Source organism: Oncorhynchus kisutch, linkage group LG17 (genome assembly GCF_002021735.2).
Source record: "Oncorhynchus kisutch isolate 150728-3 linkage group LG17, Okis_V2, whole genome shotgun sequence".
NCBI classification, from domain to species: domain Eukaryota; kingdom Metazoa; phylum Chordata; class Actinopteri; order Salmoniformes; family Salmonidae; genus Oncorhynchus; species Oncorhynchus kisutch.
In genome coordinates, this window is record NC_034190.2 from 86,292,981 (window position 1) to 86,317,247 (window position 24,267).

Genomic DNA, 24,267 nt, shown 5'->3' on the forward strand with positions numbered 1-24,267 from the left:
AACCTGCTCCAGGGCAGGCTAACTCAGGGCTAACCTTCTCCAGGGCAGGCTAACTCAGGGCTAACCTGCTCCAGGGCAGGCTAACTCAGGGCTAACCTTCTCCAGGGCAGGCTAACTCAGGGCTAACCTGCTCCAGGGCAGGTTAACTCAGGGCTAACCTTCTCCAGGGCAGGCTAACTCAGGGCTAACCTGCTCCAGGGCAGGCTAACTCAGGGCTAATCTTCTCCAGGGCAGGCTAACTCAGGGCTAACCTTCTCCAGGGCAGGCTAACCTTCTCCAGGCCAGGCTAACTCAGGGCTAACCTGCTGCAGTGCAGGCTAACTCAGGGCTAACCTTCTCCAGGGCAGGCTAACTCAGGGCTAACCTTCTCCAGGGCAGGCTAACTCAGGGCTAACCTTCTCCAGGGCAGGCTAACTCAGGGCTAACTCCACTTACCCTTAATGAAATGACTGAACCACGAGTTGAGGACCAATGAAATCCCATTCCCTCTATCTCGCAAAGACAGCGTCGTCATCCCCTTCATTTGAGGAGACGACTCATTTTAAATATGATGGTTTGTGTTCAAAAATAGTAATTCAAAAATATATACACATTCAGGGATTTTCCTGCCGTTGTAGTGCCTGGGTGGGCTGCCTAAGAGTTTGTTTTGTTTTCCAAACAGTGTAAAATAATATTTATTTAATACATTATTCGGGGTGGAAAAACCAGGTTGCCGTCCGTAACCAGGTTGCCGTCCGTAACCAGGTTGCCGTCCGTAACCAGGTTGCCGTCCGTAACCAGGTTGCCGTCCGTAACCAGGTTGCCGTCCGTAACCAGGTTGCCGTCCGTAACCAGGTTGCCGTCCGTAACCAGGTTGCCGTCCGTAACCAGGTTGCCGTCCGTAACCAGGTTGCCGTCCGTAACCAGGTTGCCGTCCGTAACCAGGTTGCCGTCCGTAATCCGGTTGCCGTCCGTAACCAGGTTGCCGTCCGTAACCAGGTTGCCGTCCGTAACCAGGTTGCCGTCCGTAACCAGGTTGCCGTCCGTAACCAGGTTGCCGTCCGTAACCAGGTTGCCGTCCGTAACCAGGTTGCCGTCCGTAACCAGGTTGCCGTCCGTAACCAGGTTGCCGTCCGTAACCAGGTTGCCGTCCGACCTTTTTATGCGAGTAAAGCACATGTCGGATAAAAGATGTAATCGGCAGGCCTGCTGAAAACAGAACATTCTTCTAGAAACGTTTCAAATGTCGACAGAACAAAACGCGCCAGACAAGGTGGGATCTTTTTGTGTCGGTAAAATGAATTAATGTGAGAAATATCAGTGGAAAAGCTTTTTAATGCGCAAATATTGATATAATAACCGTCAGGTGACCGTCGTCGTGCGGTCCTCCCACTACGACTCGTTGGGAAAGCATGCAGTTTATTCAACTACAGATTACAGTAATTAGGATGAACTTCACAGGGTGGTGAAAGTGCACATTGATGCTCCTTTCCAATACACATCGAGGGTTTTATTCTGCTGATGATCGATGCTTGACTTCCGTTTGACAAATAAAAATGATCCATAGTAGGTTATAGTTGTCCTCTAGCCAACAGCACCTCATCATGACAGTACCAGTGGGCTATAGGTGCCCTCGAGCCAACAGCACCTCATCATGTAGTAGGTTATAGGTGTCCTCCAGCCAACAGCACCTCATCATGTAGTAGGCTATAGGTGTCCTCCAGCCAACAGCACCTCATCATGTAGTAGGTTATAGGTGTCCTCTAGCCAACAGCACCTCATCATGACAGTACCAGTGGGCTATAGGTGTCCTCTAGCCAACAGCACCTCATCATGTAGTAGGTTATAGGTGTCCTCCAGCCAACAGCACCTCATCATGACAGTACCAGTGGGCAAACTCGCTATATAAACATGTTTTTTTAGAGAACCTTCAGTAGAGTGTAAAACCCATTTCACTTGGAGTGTTTTATTCGGTACCTGAGAATTTAACCGCAGAAGCGATTTTTTTTTTGCACTACATCATCACACATTCTTTCATCCGCAACAAGTCAATTTGATGGAAACATCTCTGGTGGGAAAATGCAGATTTAAAAATATTTGCAGGGAAATCTGTCGCCAATTGGATGGAAACCTAGATAGTGTCAAATTAAACGAGTAAAACCAGATGTGGCACTGACTCGTCCGTGGATAAATGTTTAGGCATTGTCTCAATGACGAGTTCAGCAGTTACAAGCCTGTTAGAGTTAGCAGCAGGCGGACGAGCAATATCCACCGTCATAGTATAGATGAAGTCTGAGCTGGAATGTGAAGCAAACTGAAGCTGGTTAGCTTTAGAAAACCCAAAGTTAGATCTAGCTTCCTTCGTAGTATATCCTTCACGAGTCCCCCATTCAAGTCAATGATTCCTCTGTTCTATGCATTCTAGCTCTATGCATTTAATCCTATCCAATAGGCAACATCCAGATAACTTTTGAAACACTGGGCCCTGGTTATTTTGGCCCTGGTTATTTTGGCCCTGGCTGTCTTGGGCCCTGGTTCTCTGTGCACCCCTGGCTGTCTGGGCCCTGGTTCTCTGGGCCCTGGTTCTCTGGGCCCTGGTTCTCTGGGCCCTGGTTCTCTGGGCCCTGGCTCTCTGGGCCCTGGCTCTCTGGGACCTGGTTCTCTGGGACCTGGTTCTCTATGTACTGGCTTACCAGACACAGATTAAGACTAAATGGACTAAAAAGCACTTTCAATGGAGATTATCCATTGAGCTTACGTTTTAGTGTAGTGCTGCGTTTAGCCTGTGTCTGGGAAACCAGCCCTATATGTTTTTGTTGTCTGTGTTTGTGTATGACTTTCTGTTGACCGGTTCTGTGAACGCAAACAAAAGGCTTTGTCCTAAAATGGCCCCCTATTGCCTTTACAATGGACCCTTTGGGCCCTGATCAACAGTAGTTCTGTAGAGGGAATAGGGTGCCATTAACACAGTTTATTTCATACATTTGAGTCACTTAGCAGACGCTCTTATCCAGAGCCACTTACTGGAGCAATTACGGTTTAAATGCTTTGCTCAAGGGCACAACGACAATATTTTTCACCTTGATGGAGCTGGGATTTGAACCAGAGACCTTTCGGGTTACTGGCCCAAAGCACTAACCGCTAGGCTGTCTGCCGCCCTAACAACCATTACTCTGTGTTATCTCTCATCTTGTCCTAGGTGCTGTCCTCCAGTCAGACTGGCCCCAAACTAGACAGTCCTGAATGCCTGCCACCCATAGTCCCCAAGGACTGCCCCAGCGCCCGGGTCACCCCCAACACCAATAAGATCCTGCTCCTGGAGGAAGGCGTGGACGCGGTGGGGTCAGAGGTCAGGGCAAGGAGCCTGATCGTGTGCGGGACATTGTTCCAAGGTATCTGTGACAAGAGGAGTCTGGGTAATGTGTCCGAGGTGCTCTATCAGACGTCCAACCCAGTGGACACGCAGTACGTTGCCGCCAACGACCCCCGCGTCTCCACCGTGGGCGTGATCTTGAACCAGAAGGGGGTGGGGCTGATGCTAGTGGGGCGTGGCTACACTAGTAAAGGCCCCAGCGACATCCCACCAATCACAACGCGCCGTCTATCCCCCAGTTCCTCCCCCTCCCGCCAGGCCTTCTCTCAAGACGAAGAACTAGGGAAGCTGGTTGTCGGGAGCTACTCCGAGTACAACAACAACTTCATATCGGCGTTTAACCACAGCGACCACGTCTACTTCCTGTTCTCGCGGAGGGACATGTGGCACAAGAAGGAGTACCGGACCTACGTTTCACGTCTCTGCGCCTGGGACCGGAGCTTCTACTCCTACGTGGAGGTTCCGTTGGAATGTTCCGGCGGTTACAATCTCGCCCAGGGGGCTTCCCCCGCCGAACACCAGGGGCGGCCGGCGCTGTTCGTTGCCATGGCGGCGGGGCAGGCGTCGACGCCCACGGCGACGGGTCGCTCGGCTCTGTGTGTTTATGGGATGTCAGAGCTGGATGCGTCGCTACAGAGGGCCCAGGAGCTGTGTTATACAGAGGGCGGAAGAGGAAGGACAGGACAGGAGGAGGCATACATAGAGTATGAGGTGTCGTCCAAGTGTCTACGCCTGCCCAAGGTAACTAGAGACACACACACACTCACACACACACACACACACACACACACACACACACACACACACACACACACACACACAGGTACACACACACACACACACACACACACACACACACACACACACACACACACACACACACACACACACACACACACACACACACACAGGTACACACACACACACACACAGGTACACACACACACACACACACACAGGTACACACACACACACACACACACAGGTACACACACACACACACACACACAGGTACACACACACACACACACACACAGGTACACACACACACACACAGGTACACACACACAGGTACACACACAGGTACACACACAGGTACACACACAGGTACACACACAGGTACACACACACACACACAGGGTTGACCACTCTTATCCGCAGCAGGCCAGTGTGTATGCTAATCCCCCTGATTGTACCAATAGAAGTATTGATTGGAATAGATGTGTTACTATGCTTGGCTGGAATAAAAGCCTGCAGTCATCCCTGACCTAAACACAGGATACATCTCCTACTACTGAACCTAATGGAGCGGTATAGTAGTGGTATATCAGCGGTATAGTAGGCGTATATCAGCGGTATAGTAGTGGTATATCAGCGGTATAGTAGTGGTATAGTAGCGGTATAGTAGCGGTATAGTAGCGCTATATCAGCGGTATAGTAGGCGTATATCAGCGGTATAGTAGTGGTATATCAGCGGTATAGTAGTGGTATAGTAGCGCTATATCAGCGGTATAGTAGGCGTATATCAGCGGTATAGTAGTGGTATATCAGCGGTATAGTAGTGGTATATCAGTGGTATAGTAGTGGTATAGTAGCGGTATAGTAGTGGTATATCAGCGGTATAGTAGTGGTATATCAGCGGTATAGTAGTGGTATATCAGCGGTATAGTAGTGGTATATCAGCGGTATAGTAGTGTTATATCAGTGGTATAGTAGCGGTATAGTAGTGGTATATCAGCGGTATAGTAGTGGTATATCAGCGGTATAGTAGTGGTATATCAGCGGTATAGTAGTGGTATATCAGTGGTATAGTAGCGGTATAGTAGTGGTATATCAGCGGTATAGTAGTGGTATATCAGCGGTATAGTAGTGGTATATCAGCGGTATAGGTATATCAGCGGTATATCAGCTGTATAGCAGCGGTATAGTAGTGGTATATCAGCAGTATATCAGCAGTATATCAGCGGTAATAGTCTAAGTGGATAGAGGAGACTAGGTAGGTTTAAAACCTATTACTGGTGATCAGAGAGGATGATGGGACCATTACCTAGGTACCTATGAGTGGCCTCTGAGTTGCTTAACTCAGATTAGGGTTAGCTAGCTGTGCCACTGGTGAAAGGATTTCTGGTCTGTCTGTCTCTCTCTCTGTCTCTCTGTCTGTGTCCGTCTCTGTCTGTCTCTATCTCTGTGTCTCTCTGTCTCTATCTCTGTGTCTCTCTGTCTCTATCTCTGTGTCTCTCTGTCTCTGTCTTTGTGTCGGTCTCTGTCTTTCTCTGTGTCTCTCTGTCTCTTTGTGAGTGACAGCTGCCTCTGTGCTGGTGCAGATTAAGTCCAGCTGCTCTCACTGCCTCTAATCCTGAGTGCTTTCAGAACAGGCACACACACACACACACACACACACACACAAACAGAAATGCAGTGATCTCTCAGACCTCCCCCCTCACTATATTGGGGTCAACAGCACCATGTTTTTATAAAGCAGACTAATATTGATATGTTAGATCCATGAACAGTGTTGTATATGCTGGTCCAGTGTAACTATAGCTGTCAGGGTGATGAACAGTGTTGTATATCCTGGTCCAGTGTAACACAGTGTTGTATATCCTGGTCCAGTGTAACACAGTGTTGTATATCCTGGTCCAGTGTAACACAGTGTTGTATATCCTGGTCCAGTGTAACACAGTGTTGTATATCCTGGTCCAGTGTAACACAGTGTTGTATATCCTGGTCCAGTGTAACACAGTGTTGTATATCCTGGTCCAGTGTAACACAGTGTTGTATATCCTGGTCCAGTGTAACACAGTGTTGTATATCCTGGTCCAGTGTAACACAGTGTTGTATATCCTGGTCCAGTATAACTATAGCTGTTAGGGTGATGAACAGTGTTGTATATCCTGGTCCAGTGTAACTATAGCTGTCAGGGTGATGAACAGTGTTGTATATCCTGGTCCAGTGTAACTATAGCTGTCAGGGTGATGAACAGTGTTGTATATCCTGTTCCAGTGTAACACAGTGTTGTATATCCTGGTCCAGTGTAACACAGTGTTGTATATCCTGGTCCAGTGTAACACAGTGTTGTATATCCTGGTCCAGTGTAACACAGTGTTGTATATCCTGGTCCAGTATAACTATAGCTGTCAGGGTGATGAACAGTGTTGTATATCCTGGTCCAGTGTAACTATAGCTGTCAGGGTGATGAACAGTGTTGTATATCCTGGTCCAGTGTAACTATAGCTGTCAGGGTGATGAACAGTGTTGTATATCCTGTTCCAGTGTAACACAGTGTTGTATATCCTGGTCCAGTGTAACACAGTGTTGTATATCCTGGTCCAGTGTAACACAGTGTTGTATATCCTGGTCCAGTGTAACACAGTGTTGTATATCCTGGTCCAGTGTAACACAGTGTTGTATATCCTGGTCCAGTGTAACTATAGCTGTCAGGGTGATGAACAGTGTTGTATATCCTGGTCCAGTGTAACACAGTGTTGTATATCCTGGTCCAGTGTAACTATAGCTGTCAGGGTGATGAACAGTGTTGTATATCCTGGTCCAGTGTAACTATAGCTGTCAGGGTGGTGAACAGTGTTGTATATCCTGGTCCAGTGTAACACAGTGTTGTATATGCTGGTCCAGTGTAACTATAGCTGTCAGGGTGATGAACAGTGTTGTATATCCTGGTCCAGTGTAACTATAGCTGTCAGGGTGATGAACAGTGTTGTATATCCTGGTCCAGTGTAACTATAGCTGTCAAGGTGATGAACAGTGTTGTATATCCTGGTCCAGTGTAACTATAGCTGTCAGGGTGATGAACAGTGTTGTATATCCTGGTCCAGTGTAACTATAGCTGTCAGGGTGATGAACAGTGTTGTATATCCTGGTCCAGTGTAACTATAGCTGTCAGGGTGATGAACAGTGTTGTATATCCTGGTCCAGTGTAACTATAGCTGTCAGGGTGATGAACAGTGTTGTATATCCTGGTCCAGTGTAACACAGTGTTGTATATCCTGGTCCAGTGTAACTATAGCTGTCAGGGTGATGAACAGTGTTGTATATCCTGGTCCAGTGTAACTATAGCTGTCAGGGTGATGAACAGTGTTGTATATCCTGGTCCAGTGTAACACAGTGTTGTATATCCTGGTCCAGTGTAACACAGTGTTGTATATCCTGGTCCAGTGTAACACAGTGTTGTATATCCTGGTCCAGTGTAACACAGTGTTGTATATCCTGGTCCAGTGTAACACAGTGTTGTATATCCTGGTCCAGTGTAACTATAGCTGTCAGGGTGATGAACAGTGTTGTATATCCTGGTCCAGTGTAACACAGTGTTGTATATCCTGGTCCAGTGTAACACAGTGTTGTATATCCTTGTCCAGTGTAACACAGTGTTGTATATCCTGGTCCAGTGTAACTATAGCTGTCAGGGTGATGAACAGTGTTGTATATCCTGTTCCAGTGTAACACAGTGTTGTATATCCTGGTCCAGTGTAACACAGTGTTGTATATCCTGGTCCAGTGTAACACAGTGTTGTATATCCTGGTCCAGTATAACTATAGCTGTCAGGGTGATGAACAGTGTTGTATATCCTGGTCCAGTGTAACACAGTGTTGTATATCCTGGTCCAGTGTAACACAGTGTTGTATATCCTGGTCCAGTGTAACTATAGCTGTCAGGGTGATGAACAGTGTTGTATATCCTGGTCCAGTGTAACTATAGCTGTCAGGGTGATGAACAGTGTTGTATATCCTGGTCCAGTGTAACACAGTGTTGTATATCCTGGTCCAGTGTAACACAGTGTTGTATATCCTGGTCCAGTGTAACTATAGCTGTCAGGGTGGTGAACAGTGTTGTATATCCTGGTCCAGTGTAACTATAGCTGTCAGGGTGGTGAACAGTGTTGTATATCCTGGTCCAGTGTAACTATAGCTGTCAGGGTGATGAACAGTGTTGTATATCCTGGTCCAGTGTAACACAGTGTTGTATATCCTGGTCCAGTGTAACACAGTGTTGTATATCCTGGTCCAGTGTAACACAGTGTTGTATATCCTGGTCCAGTGTAACACAGTGTTGTATATCCTGGTCCAGTGTAACTATAGCTGTCAGGGTGATGAACAGTGTTGTATATCCTGGTCCAGTGTAACACAGTGTTGTATATCCTGATCCAGTGTAACACAGTGTTGTATATCCTGGTCCAGTGTAACACAGTGTTGTATATCCTGGTCCAGTGTAACTATAGCTGTCAGGGTGATGAACAGTGTTGTATATCCTGTTCCAGTGTAACACAGTGTTGTATATCCTGTTCCAGTGTAACACAGTGTTGTATATCCTGGTCCAGTGTAACACAGTGTTGTATATCCTGGTCCAGTGTAACACAGTGTTGTATATCCTGGTCCAGTATAACTATAGCTGTCAGGGTGATGAACAGTGTTGTATATCCTGGTCCAGTGTAACACAGTGTTGTATATCCTGGTCCAGTGTAACACAGTGTTGTATATCCTGGTCCAGTGTAACTATAGCTGTCAGGGTGATGAACAGTGTTGTATATCCTGGTCCAGTGTAACTATAGCTGTCAGGGTGATGAACAGTGTTGTATATCCTGGTCCAGTGTAACACAGTGTTGTATATCCTGGTCCAGTGTAACTATAGCTGTCAGGGTGATGAACAGTGTTGTATATCCTGGTCCAGTGTAACACAGTGTTGTATATCCTGGTCCAGTGTAACTATAGCTGTCAGGATGATGAACAGTGTTGTATATCCTGGTCCAGTATAACTATAGCTGTCAGGGTGATGAACAGTGTTGTATATCCTGGTCCAGTGTAACTATAGCTGTCAGGGTGATGAACAGTGTTGTATATCCTGGTCCAGTGTAACTATAGCTGTCAGGGTGATGAACAGTGTTGTATATCCTGGTCCAGTGTAACTATAGCTGTCAGGGTGATGAACAGTGTTGTATATCCTGGTCCAGTGTAACTATAGCTGTCAGGGTGATGAACAGTGTTGTATATCCTGGTCCAGTGTAACTATAGCTGTCAGGGTGATGAACAGTGTTGTATATCCTGGTCCAGTGTAACTATAGCTGTCAGGGTGATGAACAGTGTTGTATATCCTGGTCCAGTGTAACTATAGCTGTCAGGGTGATGAACAGTGTTGTATATCCTGGTCCAGTGTAACTATAGCTGTCAGGGTGATGAACAGTGTTGTATATCCTGGTCCAGTGTAACTATAGCTGTCAGGGTGATGAACAGTGTTGTATATCCTGGTCCAGTGTAACTATAGCTGTCAGGGTGATGAACAGTGTTGTATATCCTGGTCCAGTGTAACACAGTGTTGTATATGCTGGTCCAGTGTAACTATAGCTGTCAGGGTGATGAACAGTGTTGTATATCCTGGTCCAGTGTAACTATAGCTGTCAGGGTGATGAACAGTGTTGTATATCCTGGTCCAGTGTAACTATAGCTGTCAGGGTGATGAACAGTGTTGTATATCCTGGTCCAGTGTAACTATAGCTGTCAGTGTGATGAACAGTGTTGTATATCCTGGTCCAGTGTAACTATAGTTGTCAGGGTGATGAACAGTGTTGTATATCCTGGTCCAGTGTAACTATAGCTGTCAGGGTGATGAACAGTGTTGTATATCCTGGTCCAGTGTAACTATAGCTGTCAGGGTGATGAACAGTGTTGTATATCCTGTTCCAGTGTAACACAGTGTTGTATATCCTGTTCCAGTGTAACACAGTGTTGTATATCCTGGTCCAGTGTAACACAGTGTTGTATATGCTGGTCCAGTGTAACTATAGCTGTCAGGGTGATGAACAGTGTTGTATATCCTGGTCCAGTGTAGCTATAGCTGTCAGGGTGATGAGCAGTGTTGTATATCCTGGTCCAGTGTAACACAGTGTTGTATGTCCTGGTCCAGTGTAACACAGTGTTGTATATCCTGGTCCAGTGTAACTATAGCTGTCAGGGTGATGAACAGTGTTGTATATCCTGGTCCAGTGTAACTACAGCTGTCAGGGTGATGAACAGTGTTGTATATCCTGGTCCAGTGTAACTATAGCTGTCAGGGTGATGAACAGTGTTGTATATCCTGGTCCAGTGTAACTATAGCTGTCAGGGTGATGAACAGTTTTGTTTATCCTGGTCCAGTGTAACTATAGCTGTCAGGGTGATGAACAGTGTTGTATATCCTGGTCCAGTGTAACTATAGCTGTCAGGGTGATGAACAGTGTTGTATATCCTGGTCCAGTGTAACTATAGCTGTCAGGGTGATGAACAGTGTTGTATATCCTGGTCCAGTGTAACTATAGCTGTCAGGGTGATGAACAGTGTTGTATATCCTGGTCCAGTGTAACTATAGCTGTCAGGGTGATGAACAGTGTTGTATATCCTGGTCCAGTGTAACACAGTCTTGTATATGCTGGTCCAGTGTAACTATAGCTGTCAGGGTGATGAACAGTGTTGTATATCCTGGTCCAGTGTAACTACAGCTGTCAGGGTGATGAACAGTGTTGTATATCCTGGTCCAGTGTAACACAGTGTTGTATATGCTGGTCCAGTGTAACTATAGTTGTCAGGGTGATGAACAGTGTTGTATATGCTGGTCCAGTGTAACTATAGCTGTCAGGGTGATGAACAGTGTTGTATATCCTGGTCCAGTGTAACACAGTGTTGTATATCCTGGTCCAGTGTAACTATAGTTGTCAGGGTGATGAACAGTGTTGTATATGCTGGTCCAGTGTAACTATAGCTGTCAGGGTGATGAACAGTGTTGTATATCCTGGTCCAGTGTAACTAGCTGTCAGGGTGATGAACAGTGTTGTATATCCTGGTCCAGTGTAACTATAGCTGTCAAGGTGATGAACAGTGTTGTATATCCTGGTCCAGTGTAACTATAGCTGTCAGGGTGATGAACAGTGTTGTATATCCTGGTCCAGTGTAACTATAGCTGTCAGGGTGATGAACAGTGTTGTATATCCTGGTCCAGTGTAACTATAGCTGTCAGGGTGATGAACAGTGTTGTATATCCTGGTCCAGTGTAACTATAGCTGTCAGGGTGATGAACAGTGTTGTATATCCTGGTCCAGTGTAACTATAGCTGTCAGGGTGATGAACAGTGTTGTATATCCTGGTCCAGTGTAACACAGTGTTGTATATCCTGGTCCAGTGTAACACAGTGTTGTATATCCTGGTCCAGTGTAACACAGTGTTGTATATCCTGGTCCAGTGTAACACAGTGTTGTATATCCTGGTCCAGTGTAACACAGTGTTGTATATCCTGGTCCAGTGTAACTATAGCTGTCAGGGTGATGAACAGTGTTGTATATCCTGGTCCAGTGTAACACAGTGTTGTATATCCTGGTCCAGTGTAACACAGTGTTGTATATCCTGGTCCAGTGTAACACAGTGTTGTATATCCTGGTCCAGTGTAACTATAGCTGTCAGGGTGATGAACAGTGTTGTATATCCTGTTCCAGTGTAACACAGTGTTGTATATCCTGGTCCAGTGTAACACAGTGTTGTATATCCTGGTCCAGTGTAACACAGTGTTGTATATCCTGGTCCAGTATAACTATAGCTGTCAGGGTGATGAACAGTGTTGTATATCCTGGTCCAGTGTAACACAGTGTTGTATATCCTGGTCCAGTGTAACACAGTGTTGTATATCCTGGTCCAGTGTAACTATAGCTGTCAGGGTGATGAACAGTGTTGTATATCCTGGTCCAGTGTAACTATAGCTGTCAGGGTGATGAACAGTGTTGTATATCCTGGTCCAGTGTAACACAGTGTTGTATATCCTGGTCCAGTGTAACACAGTGTTGTATATCCTGGTCCAGTGTAACTATAGCTGTCAGGGTGGTGAACAGTGTTGTATATCCTGGTCCAGTGTAACTATAGCTGTCAGGGTGGTGAACAGTGTTGTATATCCTGGTCCAGTGTAACTATAGCTGTCAGGGTGATGAACAGTGTTGTATATCCTGGTCCAGTGTAACACAGTGTTGTATATCCTGGTCCAGTGTAACACAGTGTTGTATATCCTGGTCCAGTGTAACACAGTGTTGTATATCCTGGTCCAGTGTAACACAGTGTTGTATATCCTGGTCCAGTGTAACTATAGCTGTCAGGGTGATGAACAGTGTTGTATATCCTGGTCCAGTGTAACACAGTGTTGTATATCCTGATCCAGTGTAACACAGTGTTGTATATCCTGGTCCAGTGTAACACAGTGTTGTATATCCTGGTCCAGTGTAACTATAGCTGTCAGGGTGATGAACAGTGTTGTATATCCTGTTCCAGTGTAACACAGTGTTGTATATCCTGTTCCAGTGTAACACAGTGTTGTATATCCTGGTCCAGTGTAACACAGTGTTGTATATCCGGGTCCAGTGTAACACAGTGTTGTATATCCTGGTCCAGTATAACTATAGCTGTCAGGGTGATGAACAGTGTTGTATATCCTGGTCCAGTGTAACACAGTGTTGTATATCCTGGTCCAGTGTAACACAGTGTTGTATATCCTGGTCCAGTGTAACTATAGCTGTCAGGGTGATGAACAGTGTTGTATATCCTGGTCCAGTGTAACTATAGCTGTCAGGGTGATGAACAGTGTTGTATATCCTGGTCCAGTGTAACACAGTGTTGTATATCCTGGTCCAGTGTAACTATAGCTGTCAGGATGATGAACAGTGTTGTATATCCTGGTCCAGTATAACTATAGCTGTCAGGGTGATGAACAGTGTTGTATATCCTGGTCCAGTGTAACTATAGCTGTCAGGGTGATGAACAGTGTTGTATATCCTGGTCCAGTGTAACTATAGCTGTCAGGGTGATGAACAGTGTTGTATATCCTGGTCCAGTGTAACTATAGCTGTCAGGGTGATGAACAGTGTTGTATATCCTGGTCCAGTGTAACTATAGCTGTCAGGGTGATGAACAGTGTTGTATATCCTGGTCCAGTGTAACTATAGCTGTCAGGGTGATGAACAGTGTTGTATATCCTGGTCCAGTGTAACTATAGCTGTCAGGGTGATGAACAGTGTTGTATATCCTGGTCCAGTGTAACTATAGCTGTCAGGGTGATGAACAGTGTTGTATATCCTGGTCCAGTGTAACTATAGCTGTCAGGGTGATGAACAGTGTTGTATATCCTGGTCCAGTGTAACTATAGCTGTCAGGGTGATGAACAGTGTTGTATATCCTGGTCCAGTGTAACTATAGCTGTCAGGGTGATGAACAGTGTTGTATATCCTGGTCCAGTGTAACTATAGCTGTCAGTGTGATGAACAGTGTTGTATATCCTGGTCCAGTGTAACTATAGTTGTCAGGGTGATGAACAGTGTTGTATATCCTGGTCCAGTGTAACTATAGCTGTCAGGGTGATGAACAGTGTTGTATATCCTGGTCCAGTGTAACTATAGCTGTCAGGGTGATGAACAGTGTTGTATATCCTGTTCCAGTGTAACACAGTGTTGTATATCCTGTTCCAGTGTAACACAGTGTTGTATATCCTGGTCCAGTGTAACACAGTGTTGTATATGCTGGTCCAGTGTAACTATAGCTGTCAGGGTGATGAACAGTGTTGTATATCCTGGTCCAGTGTAGCTATAGCTGTCAGGGTGATGAGCAGTGTTGTATATCCTGGTCCAGTGTAACACAGTGTTGTATGTCCTGGTCCAGTGTAACACAGTGTTGTATATCCTGGTCCAGTGTAACTATAGCTGTCAGGGTGATGAACAGTGTTGTATATCCTGGTCCAGTGTAACTACAGCTGTCAGGGTGATGAACAGTGTTGTATATCCTGGTCCAGTGTAACTATAGCTGTCAGGGTGATGAACAGTGTTGTATATCCTGGTCCAGTGTAACTATAGCTGTCAGGGTGATGAACAGTTTTGTTTATCCTGGTCCAGTGTAACTATAGCTGTCAGGGTGATGAACAGTGTTGTATATCCTGGTCCAGTGTAACTATAGCTGTCAGGGTGATGAACAGTGTTGTATATCCTGGTCCAGTGTAACTATAGCTGTCAGGGTGATGAACAGTGTTGTATATCCTGGTCCAGTGTAACTATAGCTGTCAGGGTGATGAACAGTGTTGTATATCCTGGTCCAGTGTAACTATAGCTGTCAGGGTGATGAACAGTGTTGTATATCCTGGTCCAGTGTAACACAGTGTTGTATATGCTGGTCCAGTGTAACTATAGCTGTCAGGGTGATGAACAGTGTTGTATATCCTGGTCCAGTGTAACTACAGCTGTCAGGGTGATGAACAGTGTTGTATATCCTGGTCCAGTGTAACACAGTGTTGTATATGCTGGTCCAGTGTAACTATAGTTGTCAGGGTGATGAACAGTGTTGTATATGCTGGTCCAGTGTAACTATAGCTGTCAGGGTGATGAACAGTGTTGTATATCCTGGTCCAGTGTAACACAGTGTTGTATATCCTGGTCCAGTGTAACTATAGTTGTCAGGGTGATGAACAGTGTTGTATATGCTGGTCCAGTGTAACTATAGCTGTCAGGGTGATGAACAGTGTTGTATATCCTGGTCCAGTGTAACTATAGCTGTCAGGGTGATGAACAGTGTTGTATATCCTGGTCCAGTGTAACTATAGCTGTCAGGGTGATGAACAGTGTTGTATATCCTGGTCCAGTGTAACACAGTGTTGTATATCCTGGTCCAGTGTAACTATAGCCGTCAGGGTGATGAACAGTGTTGTATATCCTGGTCCAGTATAACTATAGCTGTCAGGGTGATGAACAGTGTTGTATATCCTGGTCCAGTGTAACTATAGCTGTCAGGGTGATGAACAGTGTTGTATATCCTGGTCCAGTGTAACTATAGCTGTCAGGGTGATGAACAGTGTTGTATATGCTGGTCCAGTGTAACTATATCTGTCAGAGTGATAAACAGGGTGAATAAATCCAGTTGAATCCTGCATCTGGCTGAGTTTCCCTGACCCACATCCTGTCCCCTGTCCTTTTACTGTCCACTGGACACATCCTGTCCCCTGTCCTGTTTATGTTTTACTGTCCACTGGACACATCCTGTCCCCTGTCCTGTTTATGTTTTACTGTCCACTGGACACATCCTGTCCCCTGTCCTTTTACTGTCCACTGGACATATCCTGTCCACTGTCCTGTTTATGTTTTACTGTCCACTGGACACATCCTGTCCCCTGTCCTTTTACTGTCCACTGGACACATCCTGTCCCCTGTCCTGTTACTGTTTTACTGTCCACTGGACACATCCTGTCCTGTTTCTGTTTTACTGTCCACTGGACACATCCTGTCCCCTGTCCTTTTACTGTCCACTGGACACATCCTGTCCTGTTACTGTTTTACTGTCCACTGGACACATCCTGTCCCCTGTCCTTTTACTGTCCACTGGACACATCCTGACCCCTGTCCTTTTACTGTCCACTGGACACATCCTGCCCCCTGTCCTTTTACTGTCCACTGGACACATCCTGTCCCCTGTCCTTTTACTGTCCACTGGACACATCCTGTCCACAGTCCTGTTTCTGTTTTCCTGTCCCCTGTCATTTTACTGTCCACGGGACACATCCTGTCCTGTTACTGTTTTACTGTCCACTGGACACATCCTGTCCCCTGTCCTTTTACTTTCCACTGGACACATCCTGTCCTTTTACTGTCCACTGGACACATCCTGTCCTGTTACTGTTTTACTGTCCACTGGACACATCCTGTCCCCTGTCCTTTTACTGACCACTGGACACATCCTGTCCCCTGTCCTTTTACTTTCCACTGGACACATCCTGTCCCCTGTCCTTTTACTGACCACTGGACACATCCCGTCCCCTGTCCTTTTACTGTCCACTGGACACATCCTGGGCCCTGTCCTTTTACTGTCCACTGGACACATCCTGTCCCCTGTCCTGTTTCTGTTTTACTGTCCACTGGACACATCCTGTCCCCTGTCCTGTTTCTGTTTTACTGTCCACTGGACACATCCTGTCCCCTGTCCTGTTTCTGTTTTACTGTCCACTGGACACATCCTGTCCCCTGTCCTGTTTCTGTTTTACTGTCCACTGGACACATCCTGTCCCCTGTCCTTTTACTGTCCACTGGACACATCCTGTCCCCTGTCCTGTTTATGTTTTACTGTCCACTGGACACATCCTGTCCCCTGTCCTTTTACTGTCCACTGGACACATCCTGTCCCCTGTCCTGTTACTGTTTTACTGTCCACTGGACACATCCTGTCCCCTGTCCTTTTACTGTTTTAATGTCCACTGGACACATCCTGTCCCCTGTCCTTTTATACTGTCCACTGGACACATCCTGTCCCCTGTCCTTTTATACTGTCCATACTGTCCCAACTAAGAACACTTTCTGGGAGGGTTTTAGGTGTTCTGAGCGGCTTCACTTCGGTGCACAATGTATGTTTAAAAAAAATTATAAAAACATACAACGAGGAGGAAGACTACAGCTTTACATGGTAACGTTAGTATGCTCATCCTGACGAATTAAAAACTAAGAGAGAAATCAAATCATCTCTGCCTTTTTCTGTCCAACTCCTTTCTACCTCAAATGGGTCATTCTGGAAGATTTTCCTTGTTACGTACGTACGGACAGCTGATCCAAAACAACACCCTGATCCACTGACGGACCAGTGATGTCTAGGGATGTGGATCGTTCCCTTTCACGATGATTGGATACGTATCTAGACACGTGCTTCGATACTATACAGGAACCGGTTTGATTAGGGAATGAATCGGTGCATTTCGGGTTCGATGCGATACTATGCTCTGACATTTGTTGCATAAACAAATTAATTGTCCGTTCTAAATCTACTGCTGATGGAGCTCATGACGCTGTGGGCGGCTCTGAGCTGACCGTGTGTGTGTGTGTGTGTGTGTGTGTGTGTGTGTGTGTGTGTGTGTGTGTGTGTGTGTGTGTGTGTGTGTGTGTGTGTGTGTGTGTGTGTGTGTGTGTGTGTGAGTGACATACACTGCCTTCAGAAAGTATTCACACCCCGTTATTGTTACAGCCTGAATTTAAAACGGATTAAATTGAGATGTGTCACTGGCCTACATACAATACCCCATGATGCCAAAGTGGAATGATGTTTTGGGGGAAATTTTTACTCATAAAAAAATGAAAAGCATATGTCTTCAGTCAGTAAGTATTCAACACCTTTGTTATGACAAGCCTAACATAAGTTCAGGAGGAAACATTTGCTTAAGTCACATTTAATTTTTACCTTTATTTAACCAGGCAAGTCAGTTAAGAACAAATTCTTATTTTCAATGACGGCCTAGGAACAGTGGATTAACTGCCTGTTCAGGGGCAGAACGACAGATTTGTACCTTGTCAGCTCGGGGGTTTGAACTCACAACCTTCCGGTTACTAGTCCAACGCTCTAACCACTAGGCTACCCTGCCGCCCCAACATAATAAGTTGCATGGACTCACTGTGTGTAACAACAGTGTTTAATGTGATTTTTGAATGACTACCTCATCTCTGTACCCCACACATACAATTATCTGTAAGGTCCCTCAGTCGAAGCCGTGATTTTCAAACACAGATTCATCCACAAAGACCAGGGAGGTTTTCCAATGCCTCTCAAAGGGCAGCTATTGATAGATGGGTAAAAATAAAAACAGCAGACATTGAATATCCCTTTGAGCATGGTGACGTTATTCATTACACTTTGGATGATGGTATCAATACACCCAGTCACTACAAATATACAGGCGTCCTTCCTAACTCAGTTGCCGGAGAGGAAGGAAACTGCTCAGTTTATTGGTTGTGATAGGGGAAAACTGAGGATGGATCAACAACATTGTAGTTACTCCACAATACTAACCTACATGACCGAGTTAAAAGAAGGAAGCCTGTACAGAATACAAATATTCCAAAACATGAATCCTGTTTTGCAATAAGGTACTAAAATCAACCTGCAAAAATTGTTGCAAAGAAATTAAGTTCATGTCCTGAATACAAAGCGTTATGTTGGGGGCAAATGCAACACATCACTAAGTACCACTCTTCATATTTTCAAGCATGTTGGTGGCTGCATCATGTTATGGGTATGCTTGTCAACTACAAGGACTAGGGAGTTTTTTTTTAAAGATACAAATGAACAGAATAGAGCTAAGCACAGGAAAGATCCTAGAGGAATACCTGGTTCAGTCTGCTTTCCATATAACTGGAGCTCACCATATAACTGGACATATAACTGGAGCTCACCATATAACTGGACATATAACTAGAGCTCACCATATAACTGGACATATAACTGGAGCTCACCATATAACTAGAGCTCACCATATAACTGGACATATAACTAGAGCTCACCATGTAACTAGAGCTCACCATGTAACTAGAGCTCACCATGTAACTAGAGCTCACCATGTAACTAGAGCTCACCATATAACTGGACATATAACTAGAGCTCATCATATAACTGGAGCTCACCATATAACTGGAGCTCACCATATAACTGGAGCTCACCATATAACTGGACATATAACTAGAGCTCACCATATAACTGGAGCTCACCATATAACTGGAGCTCACCATATAACTGGAGCTCACCATATAACTGGAGCTCACCATATAACTGGAGCTCACCATATAACTGGAGCTCACCATATAACTGGAGCTCACCATATAACTGGAGCTCACCATATAACTGGAGCTCACCATATAACTAGAGCTCACCATATAACTAGAGCTCACCATATAACTGGACATATAACTGGAGCTCACCATATAACTGGACATATAACTAGAGCTCACCATGTAACTAGAGCTCACCATGTAACTAGAGCTCACCATGTAACTAGAGCTCACCATGTAACTAGAGCTCACCATATAACTAGAGCTCACCATGTAACTAGAGCTCACCATGTAACTAGAGCTCACCATATAACTAGAGCTCATCATATAACTGGACATATAACTAGAGCTCACCATATAACTGGAGCTCACCATATAACTGGACATATAACTAGAGCTCACCATGTAACTAGAGCTCACCATGTAACTGGAGCTCACCATATAACTGGAGCTCACCATATAACTGGACATATAACTAGAGCTCACCATATAACTGGACATATAACTGGAGCTCACCATATAACTAGAGCTCACCATATAACTGGACATATAACTGGAGCTCACCATATAACTAGAGCTCACCATATAACTGGACATATAACTGGAGCTCACCATGTAACTGGAGCTCACCATGTAACTGGAGCTCACCATGTAACTGGAGCTCACCATGTAACTGGAGCTCACCATATAACTAGAGCTCACCATATTTATTTATTTTTTATTTATTTTACCTTTATTTAACCAGGTAGGCAAGTTGAGAACAAGTTCTCATTTACAATTGCGACCTGGCCAAGATAAAGCAAAGCAGTTCGACAAGATAAAACGACACAGAGTTACACATGGAGTAAAAACAAACATACAGTCAATAATGCAGTATAAACAAGTCTATATACAATGTGAGCAAATGAGGTGAGAAGGGAGGTAAAGGCAAAAAAGGCCATGATGGCAAAGTAAATACAATATAGCAAGTAAAATACTGGAATGGTAGTTTTGCAATGGAAGAATGTGCAAAGTAGAAATAAAAAATAATTGGGTGCAAAGGAGCAAAATAAATAAATAAATTAAAATGAAATACAGTTGGGAAAGCGGTAGTTGTTTGGGCTAAATTATAGGTGGGCTATGTACAGGTGCAGTAATCTGTGAGCTGCTCTGACAGTTGGTGCTTAAAGCTAGTGAGGGAGATAAGTGTTTCCAGTTTCAGAGATTTTTGTAGTTCGTTCCAGTCATTGGCAGCAGAGAACTGGAAGGAGAGGCGGCCAAAGAAAGAATTGGTTTTGGGGGTGACTAGAGAGATATACCTGCTGGAGCGTGTGCTACAGGTGGGAGATCCTATGGTGACCAGCGAGCTGAGATAAGGGGGGACTTTACCTAGCAGGGTCTTGTAGATGACATGGAGCCAGTGGGTTTGGCGACGAGTATGAAGCGAGGGCCAGCCAACGAGAGCGTACAGGTCGCAATGGTGGGTAGTATATGGGGCTTTGGTGATAAAACGGATTGCACTGTGATAGACTGCATCCAATTTGTTGAGTAGGGTATTGGAGGCTATTTTGTAAATGACATCGCCAAAGTCGAGGATTGGTAGGATGGTCAGTTTTACAAGGGTATGTTTGGCAGCATGAGTGAAGGATGCTTTGTTGCGAAATAGGAAGCCAATTCTAGATTTAACTTTGGATTGGAGATGTTTGATATGGGTCTGGAAGGAGAGTTTACAGTCTAACCAGACACCTAAGTATTTGTAGTTGTCCACGTATTCTAAGTCAGAGCCGTCCAGAGTAGTGATGTTGGACAGGCGGGTAGGTGCAGGTAGCGATCGGTTGAAGAGCATGCATTTAGTTTTACTTGTATTTAAGAGCAATTGGAGGCCACGGAAGGAGAGTTGTATGGCATTGAAGCTTGCCTGGAGGGTTGTTAACACAGTGTCCAAAGAAGGGCCGGAAGTATACAGAATGGTGTCGTCTGCGTAGAGGTGGATCAGGGACTCACCAGCAGCAAGAGCGACCTCATCGATGTATACAGAGAAGAGAGTCGGTCCAAGAATTGAACCCTGTGGCACCCCCATAGAGACTGCCAGAGGTCCGGACAGCAGACCCTCCGATTTGACACACTGAACTCTATCAGAGAAGTAGTTGGTGAACCAGGCGAGGCAATCATTTGAGAAACCAAGGCTGTCGAGTCTGCCGATGAGGATATGGTGATTGACAGAGTCGAAAGCCTTGGCCAGATCAATGAATACGGCTGCACAGTAATGTTTCTTATCGATGGCGGTTAAGATATTGTTTAGGACCTTGAGCGTGGCTGAGGTGCACCCATGACCAGCTCTGAAACCGGATTGCATAGCAGAGAAGGTATGGTGAGATTCGAAATGGTCGGTAATCTGTTTGTTGACTTGGCTTTCGAAGACCTTAGAAAGGCACGGTAGGATAGATATAGGTCTGTAGCAGTTTGGGTCAAGAGTGTCCCCCCCTTTGAAGAGGGGGATGACCGCAGCTGCTTTCCAATCTTTGGGAATCTCAGACGACACGAAAGAGAGGTTGAACAGGCTAGTAATAGGGGTGGCAACAATTTCGGCAGATAATTTTAGAAAGAAAGGGTCCAGATTGTCTATCCCGGCTGATTTGTAGGGGTCCAGATTTTGCAGCTCTTTCAGAACATCAGCTGAATGGATTTGGGAGAAGGAGAAATGGGGAAGGCTTGGGCGAGTTGCTGTTGGGGGTGCAGTGCTGTTGTCCGGGGTAGGAGTAGCCAGGTGGAAAGCATGGCCAGCCGTAGAAAAATGCTTATTGAAATTCTCAATTATGGTGGATTTATCAGTGGTGACAGTGTTTCCTATCTTCAGTGCAGTGGGCAGCTGGGAGGAGGTGTTCTTATTCTCCATGGACTTTACAGTGTCCCAGAACTTTTTTGAGTTAGTGTTGCAGGAAGCAAATTTCTGCTTGAAAAAGCTAGCCTTGGCTTTTCTAACTGCCTGTGTATAATGATTTCTAGCTTCCCTGAACAGCTGCATATCACGGGGGCTGTTCGATGCTAATGCAGAACGCCATAGGATGTTTTTGTGTTGGTTAAGGGCAGTCAGGTCTGGGGAGAACCAAGGGCTATATCTGTTCCTGGTTCTAAATTTCTTAAATGGGGCATGTTTATTTAAGATGGTTAGGAAGGCATTTTTAAAAAATATCCAGGCATCCTCTACTGACGGGATGAGATCAATATCCTTCCAGGATACCCCGGCCAGGTCGATTAGAAAGGCCTGCTCGCAGAAGTGTTTCAGGGAGCGTTTTACAGTGATGAGTGGAGGTCGTTTGACCGCTGACCCATTACGGATGCAGGCAATGAGGCAGTGATCGCTGAGATCTTGGTTGAAGACAGCAGAGGTGTATTTAGAGGGGAAGTTGGTTAGGATGATATCTATGAGGGTGCCTGTGTTTAAGGTTTTGGGGAGGTACCTGGTAGGTTCATTGATTATTTGTGTGAGATTGAGGGCATCAAGTTTAGATTGTAGGATGGCTGGGGTGTTAAGCATGTTCCAGTTTAGGTCGCCTAGCAGCACGAACTCTGAAGATAGATGGGGGGCAATCAGTTCACATATGGTGTCCAGAGCACAGCTGGGGGCAGAGGGTGGTCTATAGCAGGCGGCAACGGTGAGAGACTTGTTTTTAGAGAGGTGGATTTTTAAAAGTAGAAGTTCAAATTGTTTGGGTACAGACCTGGATAGTAGGACAGAACTCTGCAGGCTATCTTTGCAGTAGATTGCAACACCGCCCCCTTTGGCAGTTCTATCTTGTCTGAAAATGTTGTAGTTTGGAATTAAAATGTCTGAGTTTTTGGTGGTCTTCCTAAGCCAGGATTCAGACACAGCTAGAACATCCGGGTTGGCAGAGTGTGCTAAAGCAGTGAATAGAACAAACTTAGGGAGGAGGCTTCTAATGTTAACATGCATGAAACCAAGGCTATTACGGTTACAGAAGTCGTCAAAAGAGAGCGCCTGGGGAATAGGAGTGGAGCTAGGCACTGCGGGGCCTGGATTCACCTCTACATCGCCAGAGGAACATAGGAGGAGTAGAATAAGGGTACGGCTAAAAGCTATGAGAATTGGTCGTCTAGAACGTCTGGAACATAGAGTAAAAGGAGGTTTCTGGGGGCGAAAAAATAGCATCAAGGTATAATGTACAGACAAATGTATGGTAGGATGTGAATACAGTGGAGGTAAACCTAGGTATTGAGTGATGAAGAGAGAGATATTGTCTCTAGAAACATCGTTGAAACCAGGAGATGTCATTGCATGTGTGGGTGGTGGAACTAATAGGTTGGATAAGGTATAGTGAGCAGGACTAGAGGCTCTACAGTGAAATAAGCCAATAAACACTAACCAGAACAGAAATGGACAAGACATATTGACATTAAGGAGAGGCATGCTTAGTCGAGTGATCAAAAGGGTCCAGTGAGTGGAGAGGTTGGTTGGGGGTCACAGTGATTTAGACAGCTAGCCAGGGCATCGGTAGCAAGCTAGCATAGGATGGAGGTCTGTTGTTAGCCACCTCCTGCGCTCCGTCAGTAGATTAGTGGGGTTCCGTGTGGTAGAGGGGATCAATCCAAATCACACAACAACAACAAAAATAAAAACAATAGATATAGTTATAGAGGCCCAAGAAGAAAACATAATAATAATAAAAATAAATAAATTGTCCGATTGTCTATTCAGATAGCAGCCGGTAAGACAGCTAACGGTTAGCAGGCCGCAGATGGGCGTTCAGGTAACGTCGCGACGGAGGAGCCAGCCGAATAACTCCTTCGGGTAGATAACGTCGGCAGTCCAGTTGTGAAGGCCCGGTGGGGCTCCGCGAAGGCAGTAAAACGGGTCCGGATAGGTGACTGCAGCCCAGGTGCGATTGATGGAACTCAGGAGTGATTGACGGAGCTTGCTAGCTCCGGAACAATTGATGTTTGCTCCGGAATCGACGAAGGCCGATAGTCACACGGATAGCAGCTAGCTAGCTGTGAGATCCGGGCATGAATGTCCAGAGAGCAGTCGAAATCCAGGGACATGGAGAGAAAAATTGGTCCGGTATGCTCCGCTCCGAGCCGCGCTGCGCCGTACAGAACTAGCGATAGATTTTCGAGCTAAAGGATAGCTGATGACCACAAACCGTGGTTAGCTGAATACTAACGATTTGCCAGTAAAGGAGCTAACTAGCTTCTGAACTAGCTTCTGAATTAGCTTCTGGCTAGTTTCAGGCTAGCTTCTTGGAGTTTCTGGCTAGCTTCTTGGAGGATTACAGATCTGAGGTAAATAATACTTTTTTATAAATATAAATTGGTGAGGCGGGTTGCAGAAGAGTGTTTTGA

At 45.4% G+C, this 24,267-nt stretch overlaps 1 protein-coding gene across 1 annotated transcript in view; it reads left to right on the forward strand.

Moving 5' to 3' along the window:
* plxnb3 (plexin B3) overlaps positions 1–24,267 on the forward strand; it is a 204,966-nt gene that overhangs the window by 88,237 nt on the left and 92,462 nt on the right. The window contains exon 3 of the mRNA XM_031793361.1: positions 3,179–4,093. Coding sequence (XP_031649221.1) covers positions 3,179–4,093 — 915 coding nt within the window. The remainder of the gene's footprint in view (positions 1–3,178; positions 4,094–24,267) is intronic.